The sequence below is a fragment of the Mirounga angustirostris genome, unplaced genomic scaffold (assembly GCF_029215605.1).
Source record: "Mirounga angustirostris isolate CCGP_5_RB_7025 unplaced genomic scaffold, mMirAng1.0.hap1 SCAF_10, whole genome shotgun sequence".
Lineage (NCBI taxonomy): Eukaryota > Metazoa > Chordata > Mammalia > Carnivora > Phocidae > Mirounga > Mirounga angustirostris.
This window is the reverse complement of record NW_026991718.1, coordinates 22684905-22708264: the sequence shown is the minus strand read 5'-3', so window position 1 is coordinate 22708264 and position 23360 is coordinate 22684905. Positions and strand designations below refer to the sequence as shown.

General features: G+C 53.5%; 1 protein-coding gene and 2 long non-coding RNA genes across 3 annotated transcripts in view; 2 read left to right on the top strand and 1 right to left on the bottom strand.

Moving 5' to 3' along the window:
* Window positions 1–23360, bottom strand: part of PLB1 (phospholipase B1) — a 123417-nt gene that overhangs the window by 9056 nt on the left and 91001 nt on the right. Inside the window, exons 41-55 of the mRNA XM_064572039.1 lie at window positions 22791–22895; window positions 21622–21717; window positions 21071–21142; window positions 14904–14969; window positions 11563–11623; window positions 10950–11008; window positions 9625–9692; window positions 9340–9383; window positions 9025–9124; window positions 5461–5512; window positions 4409–4489; window positions 2941–3006; window positions 2389–2483; window positions 1088–1169; window positions 33–137 (exon numbers count right to left, since the gene is read on the bottom strand). Coding sequence (XP_064428109.1) covers window positions 33–137; window positions 1088–1169; window positions 2389–2483; window positions 2941–3006; window positions 4409–4489; window positions 5461–5512; window positions 9025–9124; window positions 9340–9383; window positions 9625–9692; window positions 10950–11008; window positions 11563–11623; window positions 14904–14969; window positions 21071–21142; window positions 21622–21717; window positions 22791–22895 — 1152 coding nt within the window. The remainder of the gene's footprint in view (window positions 1–32; window positions 138–1087; window positions 1170–2388; window positions 2484–2940; window positions 3007–4408; window positions 4490–5460; window positions 5513–9024; window positions 9125–9339; window positions 9384–9624; window positions 9693–10949; window positions 11009–11562; window positions 11624–14903; window positions 14970–21070; window positions 21143–21621; window positions 21718–22790; window positions 22896–23360) is intronic.
* Window positions 4892–6579, top strand: LOC135361724 (uncharacterized). The gene is made up of 3 exons (XR_010405483.1): window positions 4892–5119; window positions 5488–5592; window positions 6034–6579. It is a non-coding gene; the product is annotated as an uncharacterized LOC135361724 (long non-coding RNA).
* LOC135361723 (uncharacterized) lies at window positions 9414–22845 on the top strand. Its single transcript, XR_010405482.1, has 4 exons — window positions 9414–9652; window positions 21637–21761; window positions 22464–22570; window positions 22706–22845. It is a non-coding gene; the product is annotated as an uncharacterized LOC135361723 (long non-coding RNA).

The window sequence follows — 23360 nt, the reverse complement described above, 5'->3', positions numbered from 1 at the left end:
ACACGCGCCTCCCAGAAATTCCCGCAGCTTACGTTGTTCAGGGGGACGAGAGTGTTTTGGAAGAAAGGCTGCACAACCACGGCGAAGTCCTCACGCTGCAGGTACTGGGGCTTGTAGGACAACCTGGAGATGCCGCTCTGTGGAGGGGGGAGATGTTCCTCAACCCTCCTGGCAGGGCTGGCCAGATGAGCTCTAGTCCTGCGGCCTTGGGTTGGCTGTGATGCGCCGCCCCCCTCCCCCAGCCAGAGGCGACTTCAAGGAACACTCTAGTGCGCATGCATGTGCTCACGTTGTCTGCGCCCAGGCATGAGCACCACCCGTTCTGAAGTCTCTCTGAGTCTGGGTCGGAACCTCTGATCAGACTGTGTGGGCCAAAGGCCTCCCCCAGTCTCACTGCATGAAGAGCTGAATTAGAACATGGGGTTCTGGTTCAGATCCAGCTCTAATGGGGATCATTTCAACACCAGCTCCCCGAAATGCCTGTGCACTTGGGGGATGAAGGTCCATGTCAAAGGGTTAGATGTGCTTCTCCTCAACAATCCATCTGGAAAAATGAGGATGTAAGAAAACATGAGAACCATCTAGGGCTTCAGGGTCCATGAAGGTAGACGGAAGCCAATAGGGGGAGATACCTGAGGGTCAGGTTTCTTCAGGGGAGGCTTCTCAGAAGCGGCGAGAAGACCTGCCCTGTGCGTGAGGTGGAGAAGTTGCAGAAGGGCTGGGGAGGGCATGTCAAGGGGGGACAGCCTGAGCAGAGGCGGACACAGAATTGAATTGGGGATGGAGGTAAGCAGGGCTAAGCCTTATGTTCTGAGGGAGGGGGAGCCCAAGGGGGCCGTGGACACTTCCCCTCCCTCCTCTGGGTGAGAGATGGTGCCCAGCACATGCCAGGGCTGGGAGGCAGGGCTTCTCCCACCTTCCCCTCAGAGATTTCTCCCTCCCTGGCTTGGTGTTCTTTTCACCTGGAGAAATCTTTCAGGGGCTGTGATCTGCCTTTAGGGAGCAGCCTTGTTCTCAGCAAACCCCTGCTCTCCAGGAGTAGAGGGGGCCCCCAGCTGGGATAGGAGGGGGAGGGGTGCAGCTTCACCTGGAAGTTCCAGTTCACTTGCTTCAGTTCCTGCAGCTCCAGGGGATTCTCCTGGGAACGTCTGAGGCAGGTACAGTTGCTCCTGTGGAGAGGCACCCGGGTGGCTGACCCCCGCACCCCCCCACACACAGCCTGGGTGACTCCTGGCCCCACGTCACAGACTGTAATTCAAGGGCACTAGGGGTAGCAGGTGCTTGTTTAAAGAGAAGGTGGGAGAGTTGGCACCTGATATCTGGGTCCCCTTGCCACCTGGTTGTTCCTGCCCCAGCCCGGGTCTTCCTCTAGGGAAGGGCTGGAGTTTTGGAAAGACAGCCATGATAACCTTATCTTTCTTCTTCCCGGTCCTGAGACCTCCCAGCTCTACCTCCAGCAGCTCAGGACTTCCCCTCAGGGCTCCAGAGTGGGGAGTCTCTTGGGAAGCTGGGGAGTGTCGACCAGTTTGAGACACACGGAGAAGGTAGAATGTAAGGCCTGAAGCCTCTGGAGGAGCCCTTCCCACCTCCCAGCTATTAGCTGTTCCACCTGGCGCCCAAAAAGAATGGGAACCAGCTGGTCACCTTGCCAGCAAATCCATTTGACCCCAGCTAGGACTCCTCAGCCCCCTGTAGAATCTTTTCTCCCAAAGCAATGATCACAGGAAGTCTGGGTGACCCTCTGGCCTCAGAGGATGGCAATTTCCTGCCAGGGTCACAGCTGAGCTTTAATAAGTTCCAGCCCCCAACAGAAATTAGTCTCTTGTACAACAGACCTTAGCGCTGAGCCTGGCTTTCAAGGATGTTATAAAAGCTACTCTTGACTGAGAGCCTGCCCCACAGGGCCCAAGCACATTACATACATTTCTTCTAGACCTCACTACTTTGCAAGATTTTACAGATGAAGAGTAAGAGGCCCAGAGAGGTTATGGAGTTTGTGCACGATCTCACAGCTCCTAAAGGGCAGAGCCAGCTACAGATGGACAGCTGTCTTGGAAGCGCCTTGCCCGGTGCTGCCTCTCAAACACTGAGCAGTCACTGGAGTTTGGAATCACAGACCATGCTGGGCGCTTTAAGGATCATTGGTCTGTGTCTCTCGCTTTGTGGTCAAGCAACCGGGGGTCCAGAGAAATAAAGTGACTTGCATACAGTAGGCAGTCAATACTTTAGAGGTATTTCCAAGTGATTTTTCTAGCCCGATTTTTCTAGACATCGCTGATGTCTTTCCTCGGGACAGGATCGTCTGGGTCGGCCTGCACTGGTGTCCTCAGGTAGTGTCTGTGAGCCCCGCTCTCCCCAGGGGCCCTCGTCCTGGGACTGTGTACTTACTGAGCAGCCAGGGGCGGGTCACATTTCCCACCTTGGCCCTGGTGTAGGCCAGCCAACTCCATGACCTCCACCACGTTGATGAAAGCCCTTGGAAGCTGTGGGGAGCAGAGGGATGGGCTGCGTTAGTCCCCAGGCAGGTGTGGGGGATGCTGGTTACTACTGGAAGAACCTAGGGGCTCATCTACAATCTAATTTCCTCCGCCCCAGTTTTGCCAATAACGAAACTGAGGCACAAACAGGGGATGTGACTTGTATTCTCTCAATCTTCTTTAAGGGCCCACTTTATAGCTTGGGAAGCTGAGACAGAAGTCACTTGTCCCAAATCCCATTGCTAGCAAGCCACCCTGCCTGGCTACAGACTAGCCAGTACTTGGCCACCAAACAATACAGTCTGATTTACTTAGAATTTCCTTTGCAGAGGAGCTTGGTATCTGCCCCCCTCCCTTGCCTCCCCTCCAGGTGTCTGCTTAGCATGGATCTCCCTGAACACGGCTTGCCTAGATGCACACCGTGAGGGTGGAGACCCAGAAACCTGCAGCTGCTCTTCCCTACCTCCTCATAGAAGATGTCCAGGGCCTGTTGGATATGCTGAATGTACTCTCCAGCTGAGGGGGCCTCCTGTGAAGAGAGTAGGGGGTTCCCGTCAGCTCCAGGGTTCTACTCTGAGGGTAGCGGTCTGGTGACCAGCACAGGAGGGCCTGGGGGTGGTGGTACAGAGGGGCTAGCATGGTACTAGACAGGCTGAGAAGCCCAGCCCTTGTTGCTGGGGGACACAAGTCTTCCTTTGACCCCTACTAGACACCATGAATAATCCCCACCCTGATCCACAGTATCTCAAATGCAGGGGCAGACTCTGACCGTGTTGGTCCCTGCCCCTTCTCTGGTCCCATCTGTCGCCAGCCTCAGGGTTCTGAACCACATCCATGCCCTGATGACCACACGCTCTCTCTCCTTTGGGCTGTGGCCTATGCTGGCCCCATTGCTTCCCCCTAATTTCTTTTTGACTCGGCTCAAGAGTCTCCCCCTCTGACTCATTTCTCGACTGGAGGCTGATTTAGCGCCTTCCTCAAACATGGCCTGAGTTCATCCTGGGGGGGGCGGCGGGGTTCCAGTTCTTTTCCACAAAAAGAGGCTTTCAGGAGTATAAATCTGACTTTGCAAGAGGGGCAGGTACTCTGGGGATAGGAGAGGCATTCTCCTGGACCAAGCGTCCACAGGTAGCTTTGGGGGTCTCTTCTGGCCTCCTGGACCCTGTTGAGTCCAGGACACAATGGCATTGAATCCCCTGGGGTTGGGTCACTTCTGCCTCTGGAGGCTGGGCAGTAAGGAAGAGGATAGAGGGGAAGAGGCTCAGGAGAACCAGCCCGTGTTGGTTGGTGGGGAGGGTAATTCTCATCCAGCCTTTGGTAGATGGTCTGAGCCATGAGGAATGATAACATACTTTCTTCCCCTGCCCGTGACTTTAAATGTCCTACCGTGACGTCTGAGTTAGGGCAGCTGCTCTTTTCCAGCCAAATAAAATACAGGACATCCCCAACTTAGAACAGGATGTATTCTCAAAGTGACAGCCCCCCCACAGAAACACTATCAGGAACAGGCTGGGTTCCCAGGCCAGCCAGCTGAGGTTGGTTCACTCACAAAGTCCTTGGGGCAGCAAGCTGTCCTCTTGGGACTGGTTTGATTTTATCCAACCTCGTTGATGACATTGTTTCAGCCTCGCCCTTGCGCACACATGCACGCGCATCAAAAAAAAAATCATCAAAAAATGGGTAGGGATTTCCCGGCACATGTGGGGTGGGGCTTGCCGGTTACTCATTCAATACCAAAGAACAGTATTTGTGTGCATGAGAGCAGTGCCTGAAGAGTGGGTGCGTCTAGACACTTCTGGAATCGGGGAACCAAAGCAGCAGCTGTCCCAGGGGCCACTCAGCAGTGGGAAAGGCCAGGGTCTGCCCGGGCGGGCTGGGGTGCCTGGGAGAGCAGACAGGCATGACTCCCATGGGGCTGGGCAGGGGCTTACCGGATTCTCACAGTAATGACATATGTCGTTGCTCCCAATGAAGAGCGTGATCAGCTTCCAGTCACTCTCTAGGTCGATTTCCTGAAGGGACAGAAGGCTCTGAGTCTAAACTTTGGTAGTGGTGGGGGATGGAGGGGGGCAGCACATGCAGGTGATGCTCACCAGGCCAGACAGCACCCCCTCACCACTGCCTTTCACCCTCTTTGTACCCCGATAGAGAGAAAATGCCAGGTGGAGCCTTCCTAACCTTCACCTTGGTGCCTGGCAAGGAAATCTAGAGAGCGGATTCTGTGTGTGCACATGTGTGTATGGGTATGTGTCTGCTCACAGCAGAGGAGGACTATTTTTCCTGGGAAATCCTAAGAAAACTGCAGTGCATTGCAGAGTGGAGTGTATTAACACAGCCGTGAAACGTGATCTAAAGGCCTTCAAAGTTGCAGAGGGCGAAAGATGCAATTAGAAGTAAAAGCCCAGAGCTGCCTCTTGGGAGAGCTCGGCTGGTCTGGGTCCAGGGAGAGGGGACTGGTGGGGACTGGAGAAGAGCCTGGCCTGGGGGAGAGGTGTGGTGGGGGATGGGGAGGCCCTCGAGGAGTTTGCCTTCTGCTCAGCCACCACCATAACAGGAGTCCTGCCAGGCGCTGGCATTCTGAATTCTAAGGCCAGGACACAGACACTTCGCAAAGCCCCAGTGAGAAGTTTGAGAGGGGCCGGGTGAGTGGGAAGGGGAAGGATTGGAATGAGGAGTCTATTTTTAGAACCCAGGGTTTACATAATAGGGCTCTGCAAAGCCAACTCTTGGGTAAAGTGGGAAACTGCCAGAGGCCAAGGCGGGCTCTGCTCCCTCCTGTGGTGGGGCCTCGGGGGCGGGGGCGGGGGCGCCAGAGCCCGGGTCAGGAAAGGGCAGCAGGGAGGGTGCGTCGGGCGGGGGTAAGGCCTGCTTCTCAGGGCTCATTTGACCCCTCCTTAAAGACAAGTAGGGGCTGAAATGGTGGTCCAGAAGGCTGGAGGCCGGCCGCACCTTTCAGGGTGGCCCAGGGTCCTGGGGTACTCACGGGGTGGTTTTTCATTCGCTCCACCAGGTCCCGGGCCTGGGTCGGCATGTCCCTAGATGTGGAAGAGAAAGGAACCTGAGCAATGGCTGAGGAAAAAGAGCTCCCACCGCAGGATTTGGGCCTGGCATACAGGTGCTTCCAGAAGAGAAACGTATATAAAGTTTATTCCTTCACAATGTATCTAAAAGCTTTTTGAGTCTCAAGAAATCTCAACCTAGGAAAAATCAAAGATCTGCCATGGACCATGAAGCTACATAGATGCGGACCCTGCCAGGGGCTAGTCTGTCTTCTGCAGGCCTGGTCCTCCGTGGCCACGGAGGGTGGGGGTGGGGTGGGGGATCTGGTCAGCTTTCCCCAAGGGATGGTCCCTGACATCCCCCTTAGCTCTTTCACGGCAAGCCGAGCCTGTTCAGATCTTAGTCGGCTGCCTGTTTTAAAAATAACCTTTTGTATATTTGAAAAAATGTCACAGCCTTAAATTATCCTCTGCCTTCTTTCCAGGCATCCTGACTCCTTAACCTTCACTTCTAAATCCCACCCTCGGTTCCTTTAATCCTTTTTTCTTCTCTGTAGTTACTTTGGACTTCCACACCATTCCCCATCTCCTCACTTTTCTCCCTGCCGGCATAAGAGGATGGGGGAGAGAAATCTGGACAGGATTAGTTTTCCCTGCATCTTCCAGATGTCCGCCATGAATAAGGAAAGTGAATGCTCTGGGTAAGAGTGGAGTATGTCGAAGGAACGGTACTCGGCAGTAAAGAGGAACGATCTGCTGATCTGCACAACATGGGTAGGTCTCAAAATGACCTGTTGGGCGACAGACGTTAGACAAGAGCACCCAGTGTAGGATTCCATTCACATAACATTCCAGAAAAGGAAAACTGATCTCTAGAGACAGAAAGCAGGTCAGTGGCTACCGGGGGTGCAGGGAGTGGGGTAGAGATGGGAGGAGCAGGAGGGAGAGATGGGTCACAAAGGGCACAGGGACACTTGGGTGTGATGGGTGTTATCTGGATTCTAGTGATGTTAAACCATAAGCTATGGACATACACCAAGCTTATCAAATTGTATACTTGAAATGTGTGCAGTGAACTGCATGGCAATTATACTTCAATAAAGCTGGTTTTTAAAACAGAGAAATATATGAGCTACGTGGGCAAAGGGACCCAGCCAATGGAGGCTTCTGTGCAAGAAGTCATAAAAGCAGTAACTGGTATGGGATGGGCGTTTTAAACCTTTGCCTGTCCATGATGAGCTGGGCTTGTGGCCAAATCTCATTTATACATCCAGGATCATAGCCCATCCATTATTGCTATTGATGCAATACATCAGAAAGCTAGAAAACAAGCCTGTCCTGGGTAAAGGGGACTCCAGAAGTGTCTATAACCTTCCAGTAGGCTCAAGACGTGAGTAGGGGAAGTCACGGGTGATAAGCCCTCATGAGCGTGAGGGGAAGTTAGGAGTGCTCATTTCCTCCCCTCTTCCCAGCCACGGTCTTCACACCCTTCAGCCTCGGAGCAAGTCCCACCTCCCCCCTACATGAGCCTTCTCTCTGAGCACCTTTATCCATACCTTCTGCTTCCTTTTCATCCTGGCATGAAGAGCCCTGCTCTGGGGGTTGCAGGTCCTGGGTTCTCTTCCAGCTCTGTGACTTACTTGCTGTATGAGCTCGCCCAAGTTACTGAACCCTGCTAGGGTCGAATTTCTTCATCTTATAAAAGAGGAGGTCCATGGAGTTGAGTCCTGGGGCGCCCCTCCTCTGGGTCTGCACCCATATGTGGGCTGCCCAGCTCCCACATCACACTGTTCTCTTTCATACAACTCCGAAGTACAAAGTCATTGCAGTCTGCCATGTTGCCATATGCAACACTTTCTTTTTCTAAAATTATTTCCTGTTTGTTTAGCCTCCTTAAACTAGACAACAAGCTAGTTGAACAGGCAAGGAATTCACCTATTGATTGTTTTGTATCTTTTAGTAACTACCTTGGGGCTCAGTCCTTCCCGGGCTTCCCTTGACTTCTTGCTTACTGATTGATGGAAGGGGAAGTTAGAGGTTGAATAAAACTTTGAAACTAAATAATCCTAATAATGGCAAACTTTTTTGGGGGGGTCATACATATTATATATTATACTCAGTGTTTTCCACTGAGTTATTAATCTCATTTATTCTTATGACAATGCTGAGACGTAGGTACTATTATTATCCCAATTTATAGATGAGGCAACTAAGATAGAGACGATAAGTGACTTGCCCAAGGTCACACGGCTAGCAAGTCTGGGAGCTGGGACCTGGACACAGACAGTCTGACCTCAGGTCTCATTATCCTAGTTGCCCTGCTGTGGTGTTTAGTTTTCTCTTGAGATGTGCTCCTCCTTAGCCGACACCATACAAAATGACCCTGCAGATAAAGGAGAGTCACAGAGCAACTTTCCAACCTTGCTTACTTAAGTCAAAGGCTTACTCTCCTTTCCCGTATCACGGGACATCAGAGATGCTAACGAGGAGCTGCCTGTCTCGGCTACTTCCCCTGCCAGGGCCTCCTGGTGCAGGCGCCCAGCAGCAGTCAAAGGAGAAGGCAGGAGGAGAAGTAAAGCAAGAGAGGGGCTTGAACGTCAGCCGCCTGAGGAATCAGCTGCTGGTTAATGGAGCCTGGGCAAATAATAATAAAATGATGACGGTGGTGGTGAGCTTGACAGCAACAACAGCGATGCGGTGTTGATTTTACGGGCCCATGAAGCCCAGCTCTTTTGCAGAAAAATAAGTGCTTCCTGCTTCTGACGTTGAGGAACTGCCACGGCTTCCTGCGGCTCAGAGGCACAAACCGAGCGTGGGGCCCTCCTTACCACGTTGGAAAGGAACGCTCCGTGTAAACAGAATGAGTCAAGCCGGAGTCGTTTCCCTGGTGATCTGAGCGCAGCAATCCTTCTACAAAGCAAATACCCAGCACACTCCGTGCAGAAAATCAATGAGCTCTGTCAGGCTTTCCAGCTTTAATTATCTGGGTTGTTGTCAACAACAGAAATCGGAGTGAAAACAAACAGCCACCATGCTGTTTGGGGGCCTTCGCATCTAACTCCCTAGTGTCAAAATAGAGCTTTCTCGGAGTCAAGGACTCCAGGTTCCGAGGTGAGGTGGGGGGGCGTGCGTGGGGCCCGGCGGTAGGCTCCCAGCACTCTGCACGTTTGCCCCGCGCCTCCCCGCGCAGGGAGGTTGGCCGGAGTCAGCGGGCCGGGGCCAGGCCACCCTCAAGGGCTCCTGCTGCCATGAGAGGTGGTGACAGCCCAGCGGGCCTGGCCTGACCCTGACTCCTCTGACAACCTTGGGCCATTCGGGAAACTTCCTAAGTCTCAGTGTCCTCGTGCAGGTACCCCCTCGAAGGGTGTGAGGATCATGGGAGACCATCCACGGGAGGGGCCGGGCGTGCAGAAGGGCTCTGTGCGCGGCAGCTTTCGTTGCCCATCTGGGGCCAGGCTCCCAGACAGCACCCTGCCCTCCTCCTCCCATTCCCCAGCCCGATCTCTCGGCCTTGCCCTCCACTCCCTCCCGGACCCACGGCTACTCACCACGCTCTGGCTCCTTCCACGGCTACATTCAGCCCTGCTGTCTCCTCCTGGGTACCGGTGGAGAACCCGAGGATGTGAGGGTTGAACTTCTTCAGAATGTCTTTTAAGAGGGTGAAGCAGACAGCACAGGTAAGAGCGGATGGGGGCCCATCCTTGGGGCCCAGGTGTGGGACAGGACGATGCTGGGGCTTTTCAGGGCTGGCTGACTCCCCTCCTTGTGGATAACCTTCCCTGCCCTTACTCTGGGAGAGGCCCTGGCCTCAGCCAGGGGTTGTTATGGCCACAGTGATGGTGCTTCTCGGTGTGGCTACTTACTGGGCAGTGTGGTGTGGGTGTCCAAGATGCCATCCCCTCCGATGCTGGGGAAGAGAAAGCACGCTTGTTAAGATCACCCTGACCTGCCGCTCCACCACTCCTCATATTTCTGAGTCAGAACCAGAGCACCTGCCCTTGGCACGTGATTCCCACCACCCTGGGGACTGACACGAGCATCAGGGAGCCTCCTTGCATCTCAAAGCCAGAGCCTGGAGACCCAGGTTCATCTCTGGAGAGGTGACAGGGGAGCGTCATCAACAGAAAATGAGTGGAGAACATCCTCACCTCCAAGAGAGTCCTCTCCAGGACGTGGGTAGGTTGCTGGAGTTGCTTGGTTGGGCTCCCAGTGCTGTCTGTGAGAGGCAAAGAGAAGGCTCGAGAACTGTGCTGGGCCCAGGGGCAGGCTGACGGTGCTGGGAAGGGCCCCCAATGTTCTGAGGTCACCATAATCTGGTTTCCACTTCCCTTGTTCACCCCCTGCTTTCTGGTCCACACAAACCCTCAGGTGTAAGCAAATCAATCTGAAGCATGAGGGCCTTGGACCAGCCTGCCCAGTTACCACCCACCCATTCCATCCCTTCTGGGAATGCCAAACTCCCTTCCTTCCAGCCCTTAAATCTCTAATTCCTTGTCTAAGACCCTTCTCAGTTTCCACCTCCTGTATGTAGCTTTCTCTAAATGCCTTATCTTAAAAAAAAAAACACTAAAATGAGAAAGTTCTCTTTGAAACTTACAAAAGTAATACATATTCACCATAACTAGTGAAATGATACAAAGATTCTTTTAAAAATTAATCTACCCCCCCTTATTAATCTTGCCTCCTGCCACAGGTTCTATATCCCTTCTTTGTCCCTTATCCACATATACACATCACCAGAACTAATTAATGGTTAAGACCCTGGGGCACATCCTTCCAGAGCTTTCTCCATGTTTATATCAAAATTAACCACATTCACACACATGCGGGGAAGTTGCTTTTCCAGAAATGAGTACCTGATTTTAAAAGCCTGTGTGTCACCTACAGGATTATGTATCTCCTTCTGTGTAAGTTGCTTATTTTCCCAGCTTGACAAGTTTCTTAAGGGTTATGACTACACCTCAGAATTGTTAGCAGAGTGTCTTGGGTAGAGCAATAGCTAAATAGTTGGCTAATACAATTCATGTAGAGAAATTACACTATACATAGGAATTGGGCTCCCTCTGCCCCCAAAGGACACATCTTGCAATGGGGTGACGGGGTGCTGGGCAGTGTGTGGGTAATCCCCCACCCCCCAACTCTATAAGTTTGGGTAGTTGGAGATGAGTTCCCTGATAAAGACAGGTATACAACAGGCAGACGAAACGCTTGGAACAGTGGGGAAGGGGAGATGGAGGGGCAGCCTCATGGATGAGGTGGTGTTTGAGCAGGACTGTTGAAGGGCAGGGGGCCGAGCATTCTAGATTGCCCAGTGAGGTCTTGCAGCTGCCTGGCTTCCAGTGCCTGCCACAGGTAGGTTCTCAATCTTGTCAGCTAAATGCTGAACGCCGAGCCAGTGTGGAGGAAGGGCACTTTCGGCACAGGACCTGGCTGGCTCCTGGGGTGCCCAGGCCCATCCCAGCTCAGTACTCACGGTCAGCGAGTCACCCATGGCCGCCATCACTTTGATGTCTCCTGGCCGGAGCTCATGGACTAGGAGAGACAGGCAAAAAGACAGATGGTCAGGGGGAGTCTTCCTTTTGAAGTATAAGCTTGACTGGGAGTCAGATTCTGCTCCAGTCCCACAGACCCCGGTACACTTATTTCCAACCTAAGATTTAGCAAATTTGCCTCTTTGATCCATTTGGAGCAACCAAGGCACGACAACGGGCTTGGTGGCTACTGTCCATCCTAAGAGGAGCCACATGCATGCTGGGGCATCCAGGCAAGTGCTGGCTGTGGGAGTCATGATCATAGGCAGAGAGGGCCCCATCCCTGACTGTACCTTCCCTGCCGGGCGGGGAGGCCTGAGGGGCTGTCACTGGCACTAAACAGAGATGGGAGGGGTGAGCTGTGCAGAGCCCGCTGGGTGCAGAGCCCGCTGGGTGCAGGCTAACTTCTCGGGGGCCGCCCATGAGCCAGACTGCGTTGCCCAGGAACTGGCAAGTTCTGCTCGGGGCTCCAAGGTATGTTTGTCGGGTGTCCCACCAACCCGACACTTAGCCAAGTCCTTAGCTGAAGGGAGTAACGATGATGTTTGCACTCACCTGAGGTGGGGACACCGTTGGAAGGACTCCACTCTGTACACAGGAAGTCACTGCCCCAGTTCTACATCAACAGGAGGAAAGATACAATGCCCAGCACTCACTGTGCAGGAAGGTTAGCTTTAGTCCAAGGAGAAGTAGCTAAGGAATTTTGGTGGAGGCTAGAACTATGCCCCTGTAGGGGATCATGTGTGGGCAGGAACAGCTCATGGTAGATGGTCCGAGAGGGAAACGAGAGAGGAGAAACTGGGCGTCTGCCTGCCCCTATGCACAAAATACAGAATGCGTGGGCACGCATATGCTACACATACAGCTTTTCCCTCTCAACTTACCCACACTTTCACATGGATCTGGCAGTCACAGCAAAGGGGGAAGAAAAGTGATTTCCCAGAGGAACGTAGATTTGGATGTCTCATGGAAGACCACACATAGGTTTTGGTGTGGCTGTTTAACATTAAGCTAATGGACACTGATTATAATGCTGGGGCTGCAGCAATAACTAGGATGTTTCTAGGAAAATACCATGAAATGTTTACAATTGTAAAATTCCTGGTTTCTGCATATCTTTCCTGGACGTGCATCTATGGTTTTGCATATTTAATTTAAGAGCCAACCACTTCCTTGTGTGTGTATAAATTAACGCCTCTGTAACCTGGATGCCCTTGGTCAAATTCCCTTGTCTCTGGAATACAGTGCACATTTCCCGGGTGCTGGGGGGAGGGGTGGGGTGGGAAGCAGAGGGCACAGAAATGACCGGTATCAGTAAGTTGGAGGAGAAATAGAGTCTCTTTCCCAGAGTTCCAAACACCTGCACGTCCCCAGGAGGGTCTGAGGGGCAAGCCCAGTGCTGAATGCATCGTAAGGCTTGGCAAGCAGGCAATAATTAGGTGACCGATTCTCTGGGGAGTGTGAATGCCAGAGGGTTTGGAAGCTCATCTCTTCTGTTTAGTCAGAAGATGGTAAAGACAAGCCTTGTTAAAAAGTCTCCTCTCCCAAGGGAGCAAAAATGAAACATCTTTTAAATATTATTTGCTTAATCTGATATAATTTTGTTTACTCCAGGAGATTGCTCAATTCATCATACTGATGTGGAAATTCTTTTGAAATCAAGGACATGCTTGTGTGCAGATGACAAATATCTGGGGAAAAAGCAGTTAAAAAGAGAACGTTTTATAGCTGTGAGCACTTGAGAAGTATCTCAGATATCTGGTGAGCCAGAGACATGACGTCCCCTGCAGATTAAGATACAGGTTGGACTTTGAGGGTGTTCCTCTGTCACAAGGGGAGAAGCCCACACTGTGCCCTATCCCGGTGCAGTCAGATCCCCTTGGGGTTAAATGCAGGCTTTGATTCCATAGGCTCGGGATGGTGCTCAGGAATCTGCATTTTTTTTAAGACTGTATTTCTTTATTTGAGAGAGAGAAAGAGAGAGAGAGAGAGAGCGCGCGAGATCACGAGCAGGGGAAGGGTTAGAGGGAGAAGCAGGCTCGAACAGGACCCTGGGATCATAACCTGAGCTGAAGGCAGATTCTTAAGGGACTGAGCCACCCAGGTACTCTGGGACTCTACATTTTTAACAAGTTCCCAGGTAAGGTTGATGCTGCTTGTTGCGGGCTACTTTAAATGGCAAGGTGTTAAACGACACCACCTTCTCTGCCTGGGTGTTAACGTTTAGCAGCAGAAGTAAGGGTCAATGAGACTGTAAGATCTAAGAGGGTAGGCAGAGACCCGCTCTGCTCACCTTGGATACCCAGCACTCAGCACAGTGCCCACTCCACTTAGGACCCCGATAAATAAATAAGTGGTAAATAAGGAAATGCCTGATTGACAAGATGAGGCTGACATTTTAGTCATAGTGGATTTTGGTCCATGGTTTGCCTGGGATAAGCCTCCAGTGGGCTAATGCGAGCCTGAGAGAATCCAGAGAAGCGGGACGGTGGTATTCCCCCAGCCATGGAGCAGTCATGGCTCATTCCCCAGAGCTTAGCATCGAACAGTCCTTCAATAATTTCATATGTTAGTCTCAGTACTTCAACTGGCTTATAAAAGGTCTTTCCTCAATCGTTCCCGCTGCTCTCAATCCATTTGCCGCACGGGTTAGGGAGATCTTTTAATAAGGTAAACCAGATGGTGTCCCCCTCTCCTAGAACCTCCAATGGCTTCCCATGTCTCTCCACCTGAAGCCCCACCTTCTTCCTCAGGGATTGGGATTCGGTGTGACCTGGGCCCTGACGACCCCTCTGATCTCATCACCCCACTCGCCACTTTATTCACATGCCCACAAGCCACTCTCACCTTCTTTCTCTTCCTCTCATACCCCAACTCAGCCCCACTTCTAAGCCTTTGCACTCGTGGTCCTGCCTGGGTCCCCAGATAGCCAGCATCTTCTTGTAGTGCACGTCCCAGCTCATGTCTCCCCTCTTCAGAGAGGCCTGGCCTGCACAGTTCATGGGAACCTGCCAGACCTCCCTTGGCCCATTGCGTTCCCTTGCATCACCTTCCTCACAGCTGTCCCCATAGCTGACATGATCATGTTGAGCTATTTATCGGATGCCCCTTCCAGTAGACTGTAGGCTCCTTGAGGGGTAGGACCCATCTGTCTGCTCTCCTCCTCTATCTCCCCAGAACACTGCCAGGCACATAGTAGATGCTCAGTGTGGAACGACCTCTAACTCCCCAAGGACAGGACTGAATTCCCTCCGGCCCCTAGCACAAGACTGCAAGTACCAGAGGTGCTCGGGTGAAACGGGTGGTGGGGCCCCTGTCCTGGGGCCTGACAGATCTTATCTGGGCCAGGCCTCCACTGTAAGGCCTGGTGTGGTCCAGGATCCCTTAGGCCATCTTTGGAGTAGCAGTCCCTAAAGCCACGGGCTTTGAATCCTTTGGGGTTCCTCAGAGCTAGAATGCTTGACTGGAACCAGACAAGCCTTGGGTGTGTGTCAGCTTCCTTTTGGGCCCAGTCTGTGAAACGAAGGTTCTTCCCATCAGCTTCCACCTTACGGGAAGTCTATGGCACATCAAACCCACGGCCTTCCCCCACCCCTTCCTGAAACGCTGAGCTGCCTAATCAGGAATGAGGTCTGTGCAGAGGTTGAAGAAAACCCATCCACTGGCACTTCCTCTTGGTGATTGCTGATGTCAGTAAGCACATGAGAACATGTTAGGACAATCCTGGGAGTTCATGGTTCAGGACCTTTTTTTTTTTTTTTACATTCCAATTTCTAGTATGTAAGAAAGGTACACTTCTGCTTAAGCTCATACTCTGAAACGTGTGCCACACCCTGAGTCACCGGCAGGTAGAAATGCTTTGTCCCTGAGAGGGGCAGACGTGCATCAGGAGTTACCTCAATGTCCGGCTTGGTGGGGTAGGTATAGTTACTGTTCCGGGGCGTCCTCAGGAAGGGCTCATTCTACAAGAGAACAGAAACCACAGGGAGAGGTTATCGGAGAGCATCAAAGATCACTCAGGAAAGAGGACTACTAAGACCGTCCTCCAGATTGATTTCACACGACTCTTCTGCATGTAAATAGTAAGAACCCCATACACGTAATTTAATGCATTCTCTCGAGGGTTTCACATAACAGCTCTGGCAAGGGGTGCACAAGAAAAGGCCTCAGAGGAGTTCCGTGCATGCTCTACTCAGGGTTCGAGTGTTTGCTCTTCACCCTAGCCAAGGAACATCCACCCAGTCCTCAAAATAATCCTTTTCTTCCCTTTGTAACCTCTCTGGCTAGAGATTTACATGATAGCATTTTTTTTTCTTTTCTAGAGAGTATTGATTATATATTTTCTATTGATTGGTTGTCTCTTTTGAACGTGTGTCTTACTTACTCCCTTTAGGTTGGCTTCACATACTTGGGCCGTATTTTTATCCTGAAACATCCTCTTCCTTGCCTACCCACCTCCTTCACAATCTGCTCACAAGCCCAGTCAAGATCCAAGTCTGTTCAGTTATAGGTGAGGGTTAACTGAAGCAGGGAGGAGGAGACAGGCAAAGGAGAAACAGGGGGAAAGCAAGGTAATGAGAAAATGTGAAAATGATATGAAGCAAGAATGAGTTAGTAAGACTGAGATCGGGAATCAACAAGCGGACCTGGGCTTTCACAAGATGTGCTCAGTGGAATGGAAGGGCCATGGTCTAAACGTCTAAAGAAAATGGGAATAAGAAAGAAGAACCAGAATGTTGGAGGAGGGGTCATTGGGGATCAGTTCCAGGGGTTGCAAACTGACTGCCTGTGGGCTAAACCTAGCCAGGAGACATTTTGTTTTGTTCTGCTTTATTTGGGCCTGAATGGTGTCAAAAAGAAGGGGGGTTGGAGAGAAGTCTGAATGCTTTAAGAAGAGGTAGAGGGTCTTCAGTTCTGGCCCTACCGCTTCCTCTTGTCCCATACATGGTCCCATTAACCCAGTCGTATTCCTGCCTGCATGGCATCGGAGTTTGCAACCCCAGAAACTCCCCATCTTACGGATCAGGAGCAACGGAGGTTCGGGATGAGGGATGGACCCGGTCCAGGTAGAGAGCAAGTAGTGAGTGCCTATCAGGTCAGGCCTTTCCGGCTCTGATCCTCATACCAGGGTCAGGCCAATGAAGGAGCTTGTTGGCCAGGCAGAGAGGAAGAGGAAGAGGGGGGCTCGGCAGTGGCCGTGGCACCCCCAGCCCCCCCGCACAGACCCTGGCTCCCTGGGACACCTCAAGTCTCTTCTTCCTTCCTAGTCTCCGCATTCCTAGCTGAAGCATGGGCCTGAGGAGTACTCAGGGCCGAGGGCGGGAAGCATGCAAGGCCAAGGAGGACTTACCATGGCATGTCACCCTGGCGAACTGGGCTTGGCCCAGCTGACGTTACTCAGCAGCCCCTGAGCATTCACCATCTGAGGAGGGCAATGTGGGAGCGTTCTAGAAATAACTGGCCCATGGGTGTAAGCACCCCCTGTGTTCAGGGCCCTGCTCCAGGTGCTAGGATGAGGGGAGGCTACAAAGAGGCTTACGGGCCAGTCAGGCAGAGAGCATGAGATGCTAGGAGGCAGTGAAGACTCAGGGACCAGTGTGCCCAGTAAGTGCAGCGATTGCTGAGGAATGGCTACAAGATTGGGCGGGGGGGGGGGGGGGGGGGGGATGTACGGACCTCACATAGGAGACGCTGTGCATGGAGCATTGCTACTTATCGTTCCCCCCTTGTCAAGGGAGCCCTGACTGGGAATAGCGGCTGGGGGCTAGTCCCAGCGGCCAGCACCGGAAGAACCAGAGGGCAAAGACTCACCTTGCCCTTCTGGGAGTGCTAAAAGTCAAGCTGGAGGGTCTATTTGGTCACATGACCTGAAGTTTGGGGCAGGGGCCAGAGAGGGGAGAGGGAGTCAAAGGGGTCAGAGGTCAGGCAGACAGTGGAATTTGGTGGGGGAGCTAAGCCAGAGTGGGAACAAGTCCAGGCCAGGGGCAGATAGGTAGCCTGGGGGGCCTGGGGCTCGCTTCATTGACCATTGTCACCATAATGCATAGGTGAGTCAGAGCAGTTTAGGGGCCCCGAGTGGAGCAGATCATGTGCAAAAGAGATCCCAGTTAGCCTGACTGCTCTCTTGGGCTAGATCCGGAACACCAGTAGCTAGAAAGTGAAGCCGAATGAAAGCCAGCACAGGGAGTGTTCTGCAAAGATGGCGTGGCTTGCCCGGGCGGGGGAGGGGGGGCAGTGCCAGGACAGCCACCTGATGGGAGTCAGCCGTGTGAGTCAGCGGCCTGCAGGGAAGGGCAGGTTCCTCTTGGCCGCGTTATAGGTGTGCGGGTCTGTGGTGAAGGAGTGGCGGTGTTCTGTGTTGCTCAGACCATAGCGGGAGTGAACAGTCAAGCCAGGCGCCAACCCCAAGCGGGCGTCCATTCCAGGGGGACATGCGTACGGCGTGAGGCAGGGCTTGCAAGGCTTGTCTGCCTTAGGCGGCTGAGGAAAGGGACGGGAAGGCTCAGGGAAAGGGGGTGGTGGTGACAGGAAGGAGGACATAACAGAAGGACATGGCATGCCCTCTGACATGTCTACCCAATCCCATCCCGGTCCCCGTGTGCTGGCTCACGACCTACGAGGCTCATTTCACAGCCTGTCAATGGGCAGCCACCTGGCAGGGTGAAGAGCACCGCCTTGAGACTATGGAGGCTTAAGTAGAGGCCGTGCTGGTGCCTCGGGAGGGGTGTGGTGGCGTAACTCCACTACCACAGGACCCGGCGCATTGACAGGACTCCGAGGCCCTCCCTGCGGAGGTCCTTGGGTTACAGAATTCTCTGTTGTTACGATGGGAAGGGCCACATGACCATTAGCACACGTGACGAGGATGTGAACGGGGGTGCTGGCCGTAGGAAAGGAACGGGGGGCCGGGGGGCGCACGAGGGAGAGTCCTATCAGATAGGGCACCTCACGTCTCACACCCGCAGAACTGTGCAAACCACAAGGATACAGACAGAAATAGGGAAGTCCTAAGGATCAGAGAGGTGGGGGAGACAAATACTTCGTTCCCGTTTTGACGTTTCTTGCTCAAAAATTATTTTTTGCATGGACGTGTGTTGAGTTTGGGGTGATGGTGGAGTGAGGCAGGATAGGAGATTTAGAAGTCCACAGCATTCAAAAGGTAAGAGTGTCCCCCATGTGTAATTCAAAATACAGTAAAGTATTTTGAATTAAAATTAAAATATTGCTAAACAGTAAAGTAAGTATAAGGGAGCCCAACAGACCTCTGCTTTTTCTTTTTCTTTAAAGATTTTATTTATTTATTTGAGACAGAGAGAATGAGAGACAGAGAGCATGAGAAGGAGGAGGGTCAGAGGGAGAAGCAGACTCCCTGCCGAGCAGGGAGCCCGATGCAGGACTCGATGCGGGACTCGATCCTGGGACTCCAGGATCATGACCTGAGCCGAAGGCAGTCGCTCAACCAACTGAGCCACCCAGGCACCCCGACCTCTGCTTTTTCTTAAGATGAAAGAAAGATTGGGTGAAATAGCACTTAAAATTATTTCAGTCCCCCTCCCGGTGTCTCTCTCTGGTTTCCTGGTCTTGTCAATACCCTGATAATACATTTAAGCTGCCTTCTGGGCAATCTTACACCACCCAGGGCATCCCAGGGGGAAGCCTCTCTTAAAGGTTAGAAGAACAGAGCTGGAGTCTGAGGAAGGAGAGATGAGGATGGAGGTCATCCTGTGCACAGACATTTACCAGGAAACCGTGGAAATGGACAACCCTCAGAGCGAGGGGATGTGGAAAGAGAGAAAAGAGAATAGAGGTGGCGCATGACAGTGGGAGACTGTCCCCATTTTTGAGACAAGAAGGGACAGGGACTAGAAGAACAGCACCATCAGGGAGGCACTATGTCGAGGAATGCAGGCGGAAATGGGTTTCACGGAGGCAGCACGACAAGTGTTCAGAGCGGGCCAGAGGAGTAAGAGTGGAGAGAGAAGTGTGTGGGTCCTTCAGCTCCTTTCTTCAAAGCCCGAGGACGAACCACAGCCGGCTGCCCTGGGTTAGAGAAGACAGTGAGAGCGGAGAGGGGACAACGAACGCTCACAGTCCACAGGGCGGCTAATCAAAGCTGGCCGGGAGATCATCTGCCCCCCTGGAAAGTCTAGCAGAAATCCAGGGGGTGCTGCTAAGGGGCCGGCCTGGCCTGGCAGAACACACCTGCAGTTGCCTCAGGCAGGGGGAGGAGCAGGGAGGAGGCTGAGAAAGCTCCTTGATGCTCCCATCCATTCTGGCCCCCTCGTCCCTGCTGGGTCCTGGCGGTTGCCTCTATGTTTAGCCACAGCAAGGACTAAAATATGTGCTGCCTGGCCCCTGTCAGCTCACCCGGAGAGGCTGGTGGACTTTTATAGAGCTCTAAGGCACACGGGCGGGAGCAGATGGGACGGGAGGAACGCGGAGTGCCGCTTTGCCTGGGGTGGTGGAGCTGGGCTGGCCGACAGATGGATCCTTTTGGAATGGGGTTGCCTGGCAACGGCTTCCCCCAGGCTGGGCTTCTACAGCTCCAAGAGGCTGGCTTTGCTCTCCTCTGCTTACCAATGGCTCAGTCAGGCTCTGTCCAGAAGGAGGGGCAGAGCCCACTGCGGCTTGAGATGCTAGTTGGAGTGGCACCCCTTAGGGGCTCCCTGCCTGGCCTGGGACAGAGAGTGGCGCAGGTCAGCTTGAGGCCCACGGTGACAGGGCCCTCCCTGACCCCGTGCCTAGGCTCCATCCGGTACTTACTACGTGTTTGTGGGAGGGAGAGCACAGGACGGCTCCCTGGAATGGGTTGTTATTACTTTTACTATTGAGTGGCAGGAGAACTGACCGATTGGAGAGGATTTCCCATGGCTGGTTTTCAGTATGGCCACATAGGTTGTTAGACACGCAAATGCTTACCTCCTGTATGGTTTTGGGCCACTGCTCTGAGTCCCCAAATGCCCCCACTACCCAGGCTGCCTGGCCCTTCCCCGAGAAACTCCTGGACATGTTCAGGATCTAGTAATTAAACAGTCCGCAACTGGCACAGTAGGCCCCCCTAGGACCTTGTCCCGGCGTCCAGCCAGCATCTGATCACTGGGCTGGAGGCATCCGTGTTACCTCATTTGACTATTCCTTCGCTCCGAGCACTAGACCCAGCCACTGAGCCCTTTGCTACGGCGGCCTTCACCTCCCCATCCCTTCCTCCCATGGCCCTGGCTCTCCTGATGGGGCCTGAGGCTGGGCTCGGGGAGGCAGCAGAGAGCATGGATATGGGCAGGGGTGCCCACTCTCTCTGGAGCACTGGCAGACACAGGGGGGAGCTGCAGGTCCATTTCCTGCTCAGCCAGGAGGGCGGGAGAGGGTGAGGCAGTCTGACCCAGGGGGGAAACCCAGCCTCCCAGCCTGGGTCAGGTCCTTCTGCTTTTACTGCCACTGAGGGCCCTCTGGCTTCGACCTTATTTGGTTACAAAACCATTAAGACGGGGCCTAGGAAAGGGAGCTGAAAGCAGTGGGAAGGAGAACCTGCCCCCACCCTAGGCCTGAAATCAAGTTGAACAACCACTTACATTTTCCTCCTTAAAAGGAGCCCTGAGCTGCGTCCTTGCCCCTCCTCCACACAGCTAGCTCCCCACCCTTTGCTGCTCTCCTCTTTGGCCCTATCCCTGCTGGGAACTCGCACTCCAGGCTCTAAGACCACTAACCACAACTTCAGAGCTAGCTGGCTTCTCACTAAGGCTTCTGACCTGCAGGCAGACTTGCCCATCGGCCCCAAGCGCTACTGCCCAAAGGAGCCTTCTTGCCACACCTCTGGCTTCTTGGCACCCCCGTTCCGCCGCGCCGCCAGGAGCCCAGGGCTCTCGCCCTGATCCTCTTCCTCTGCTTGGGCCCAGGCTTCCCTTCCCACCTGCTTCTAAAGAAGTCTCCTCCCCTGTCAGTTCCCATCGACTCCCTCCCATCCTCCGAAGCTCTCCTGCACCCACACCCACTCGAGGGGCTTTGGTGCAGGACCAGGGGAGGGCGAGGTCTCTGGGGAGGGGCAGTGCAGGTCCTCCCCTATTACCTGAGTGGGGCAGGAGAGGGCTATGTTTGCTGCCAGGTCCAGGGTCTCCGTTTTCCTTCCTAGTGGTTCAAGCTACGGGGGAAGACAAGACAGAGCCGCTGAAGTGAGCAGTCCCTGGCAGCACCTTGCAGCCAAGGCGGCTCACAGCCTGATGTCAGGGGGGTGGGCTTCCTAGGTCCGCTGCAGGGCGCTGGGCAAGCCTCTCCGCTTCCTCACAAACTCCTCGGACTTGGCTGGCAGGGCTGGCGAGAGGCTCACACGGTCTTGCCCAGCGGCTGGCATGTGGCGAATGTTGAATAAGCCTGAGGGTCTGCCTCGCATTCCTCAGAGAGCCCCTCCTCCCAAGTCAAAGCACAAAGGAGAGGGGGACGTTGATGCTGGGATCCTCAGGACTCCATATTTGCAGTTCTACAGACTTCTACAGATGTTCTAGTCACTGCTCCTTTACACCATACTTGCAAAGGGAGGCCAAGAACGAGCCTCATTCTGTAGGGGTTGGTGCTTTGCCAGACTAGAGCCCCAGAGACCCAGAGATACCCCACTTATTTTACCATATTGACCCAAAGGGCTCTGGAGAGCTGGGAGTGGAATTTCTGACTTGGGTGGAGACAGTCTGGAGCGAAGAAGGACATATCCAGGCGCCCATCCTAAAAGAGAAATGGATTTCTTCAAGATCCTCTTGGTACAGAAGGTAGGCCAACCCCTGGGATTCACCACTCAGTGCCCCCACTCCCTCTGGAGAAGCTCTAAGCCACTGGCCTTCTATAAGGCCGGCTCACCTCAAAAGTGAGAGAAGAGCAATCCCACAGATTAATAGCCTTGGGTGACCCCAACCTCCACCCTCCTTTCTGGCCCCATAATTCCCCTTATTTAATGTGTTTAAAAAGCATCATATTTATTTTTAGCACAGTTGTGCAATGCCCTAGCCCATGCCATGGTCCAGGGAGTGAGATCCTAGTCCCTGAGGAGCTCTTGGCCAGCCAGCCAGGAAAAGCTACTTCCCAGCCCTTGGCAGCTGGTTCCAGTGGTCTTGGTGGGGAGAATGGGCCAGAGCTTGGGGGCAGCCTGGGCAAAGCTGACACTGGGGTAGCTGCTACCCTCATCTCTCTGGAGGTGAGCAGGGGTGCCCAAGGCTTCTTCCAGCTTCCCTCCATCTAGGCAAGGCCCTTAGCATGGAGGCCCAGGTGGAGAGAACTGAGTCCGCATCCTAGTGAGCTCAAAAAGCTCTTCTGCTCAATGTGTCGGGGAGAGCAGGACCAGGGGGTGCAGGGACCCCATACCCAGCACCCTCCTTTAGCACTTTAGTGGTATGTGGGTGGCAGAAAGTGAATCATCTGAAGGTGGATATGTTCAACTCATGCCTCTCTATCCCTTATTCCCTATATGATTTTAGGAAGAATACTTCACACCTCTGAACCTCTGTTACCTGGGGATGAAGAAACTCATGGCAAAGGTCATTGTGAAGATTTTACCAACGGCAAACACGGGGCTTGGCACGGGGTAGGTGTTCGAGAAAGTGGGGCCAGCTATCCGTGGTCATGAGCACATCCCACATCAGGCTGCCGCCAGGAACACGGCTCAGGCCACAGACCAGCCTCTGGAGAGCCGCCCGGGTCTTTCTCATTGTCTTCACAGGCTCATGAAAACCCTTGGCATCTCTGCCTTGAATTTCTTCTTCCTCCCACCCAGAAGCCCCACCAGGGGAGGGCAGGGAACGTACCGCCAGGAGGGGGAGCCGGACCTCGTGGAAGAAGGGCTGAAGTACCACAGAGAAGTCCTCCCGGGTGTCATAGCGGCCTGACCCCACCAGTTCCCGCATGCTGCTCTGTGGACACACGCAGGCTGCTCTCAGCACAGGCCCTGGGCAGCCCGGGGGTGGGGGGTGCGGCACGGGGGGAGGCCAGGGTTTGGCAGCTGGCATCCCTGCCCCCATCTCCCTACCCAAGAGGGTGACTCAACCCTTCCCTTGAGAACACAAACACATGTGATTGCAAATCTCTTTCCAGAGAATTGGAAACAGGTTGGTTCACCTTTTGGTTTTGCTATTAAGTGAACTGCAAGCTCTGAAGGGCGAGGCAGGAAGTCCCACAAGGGATAAGAACCCAGGAAGAGTCTCCAGAGGGCCCCTGGGGGCTCAGGACCTGCAGCCTCCTTATTCGTGGCCTGCCTGTTGAGGAGGGGAGGAAGGGGGCCCCCGGGGTGCAGGGAAGGAAAAGGCCTATCCATGGAGCACCCAGAGCTACTGACCTCTTTAGGCCAAGCATGGGGTGAAGCCACTGAGGGCAGGTGG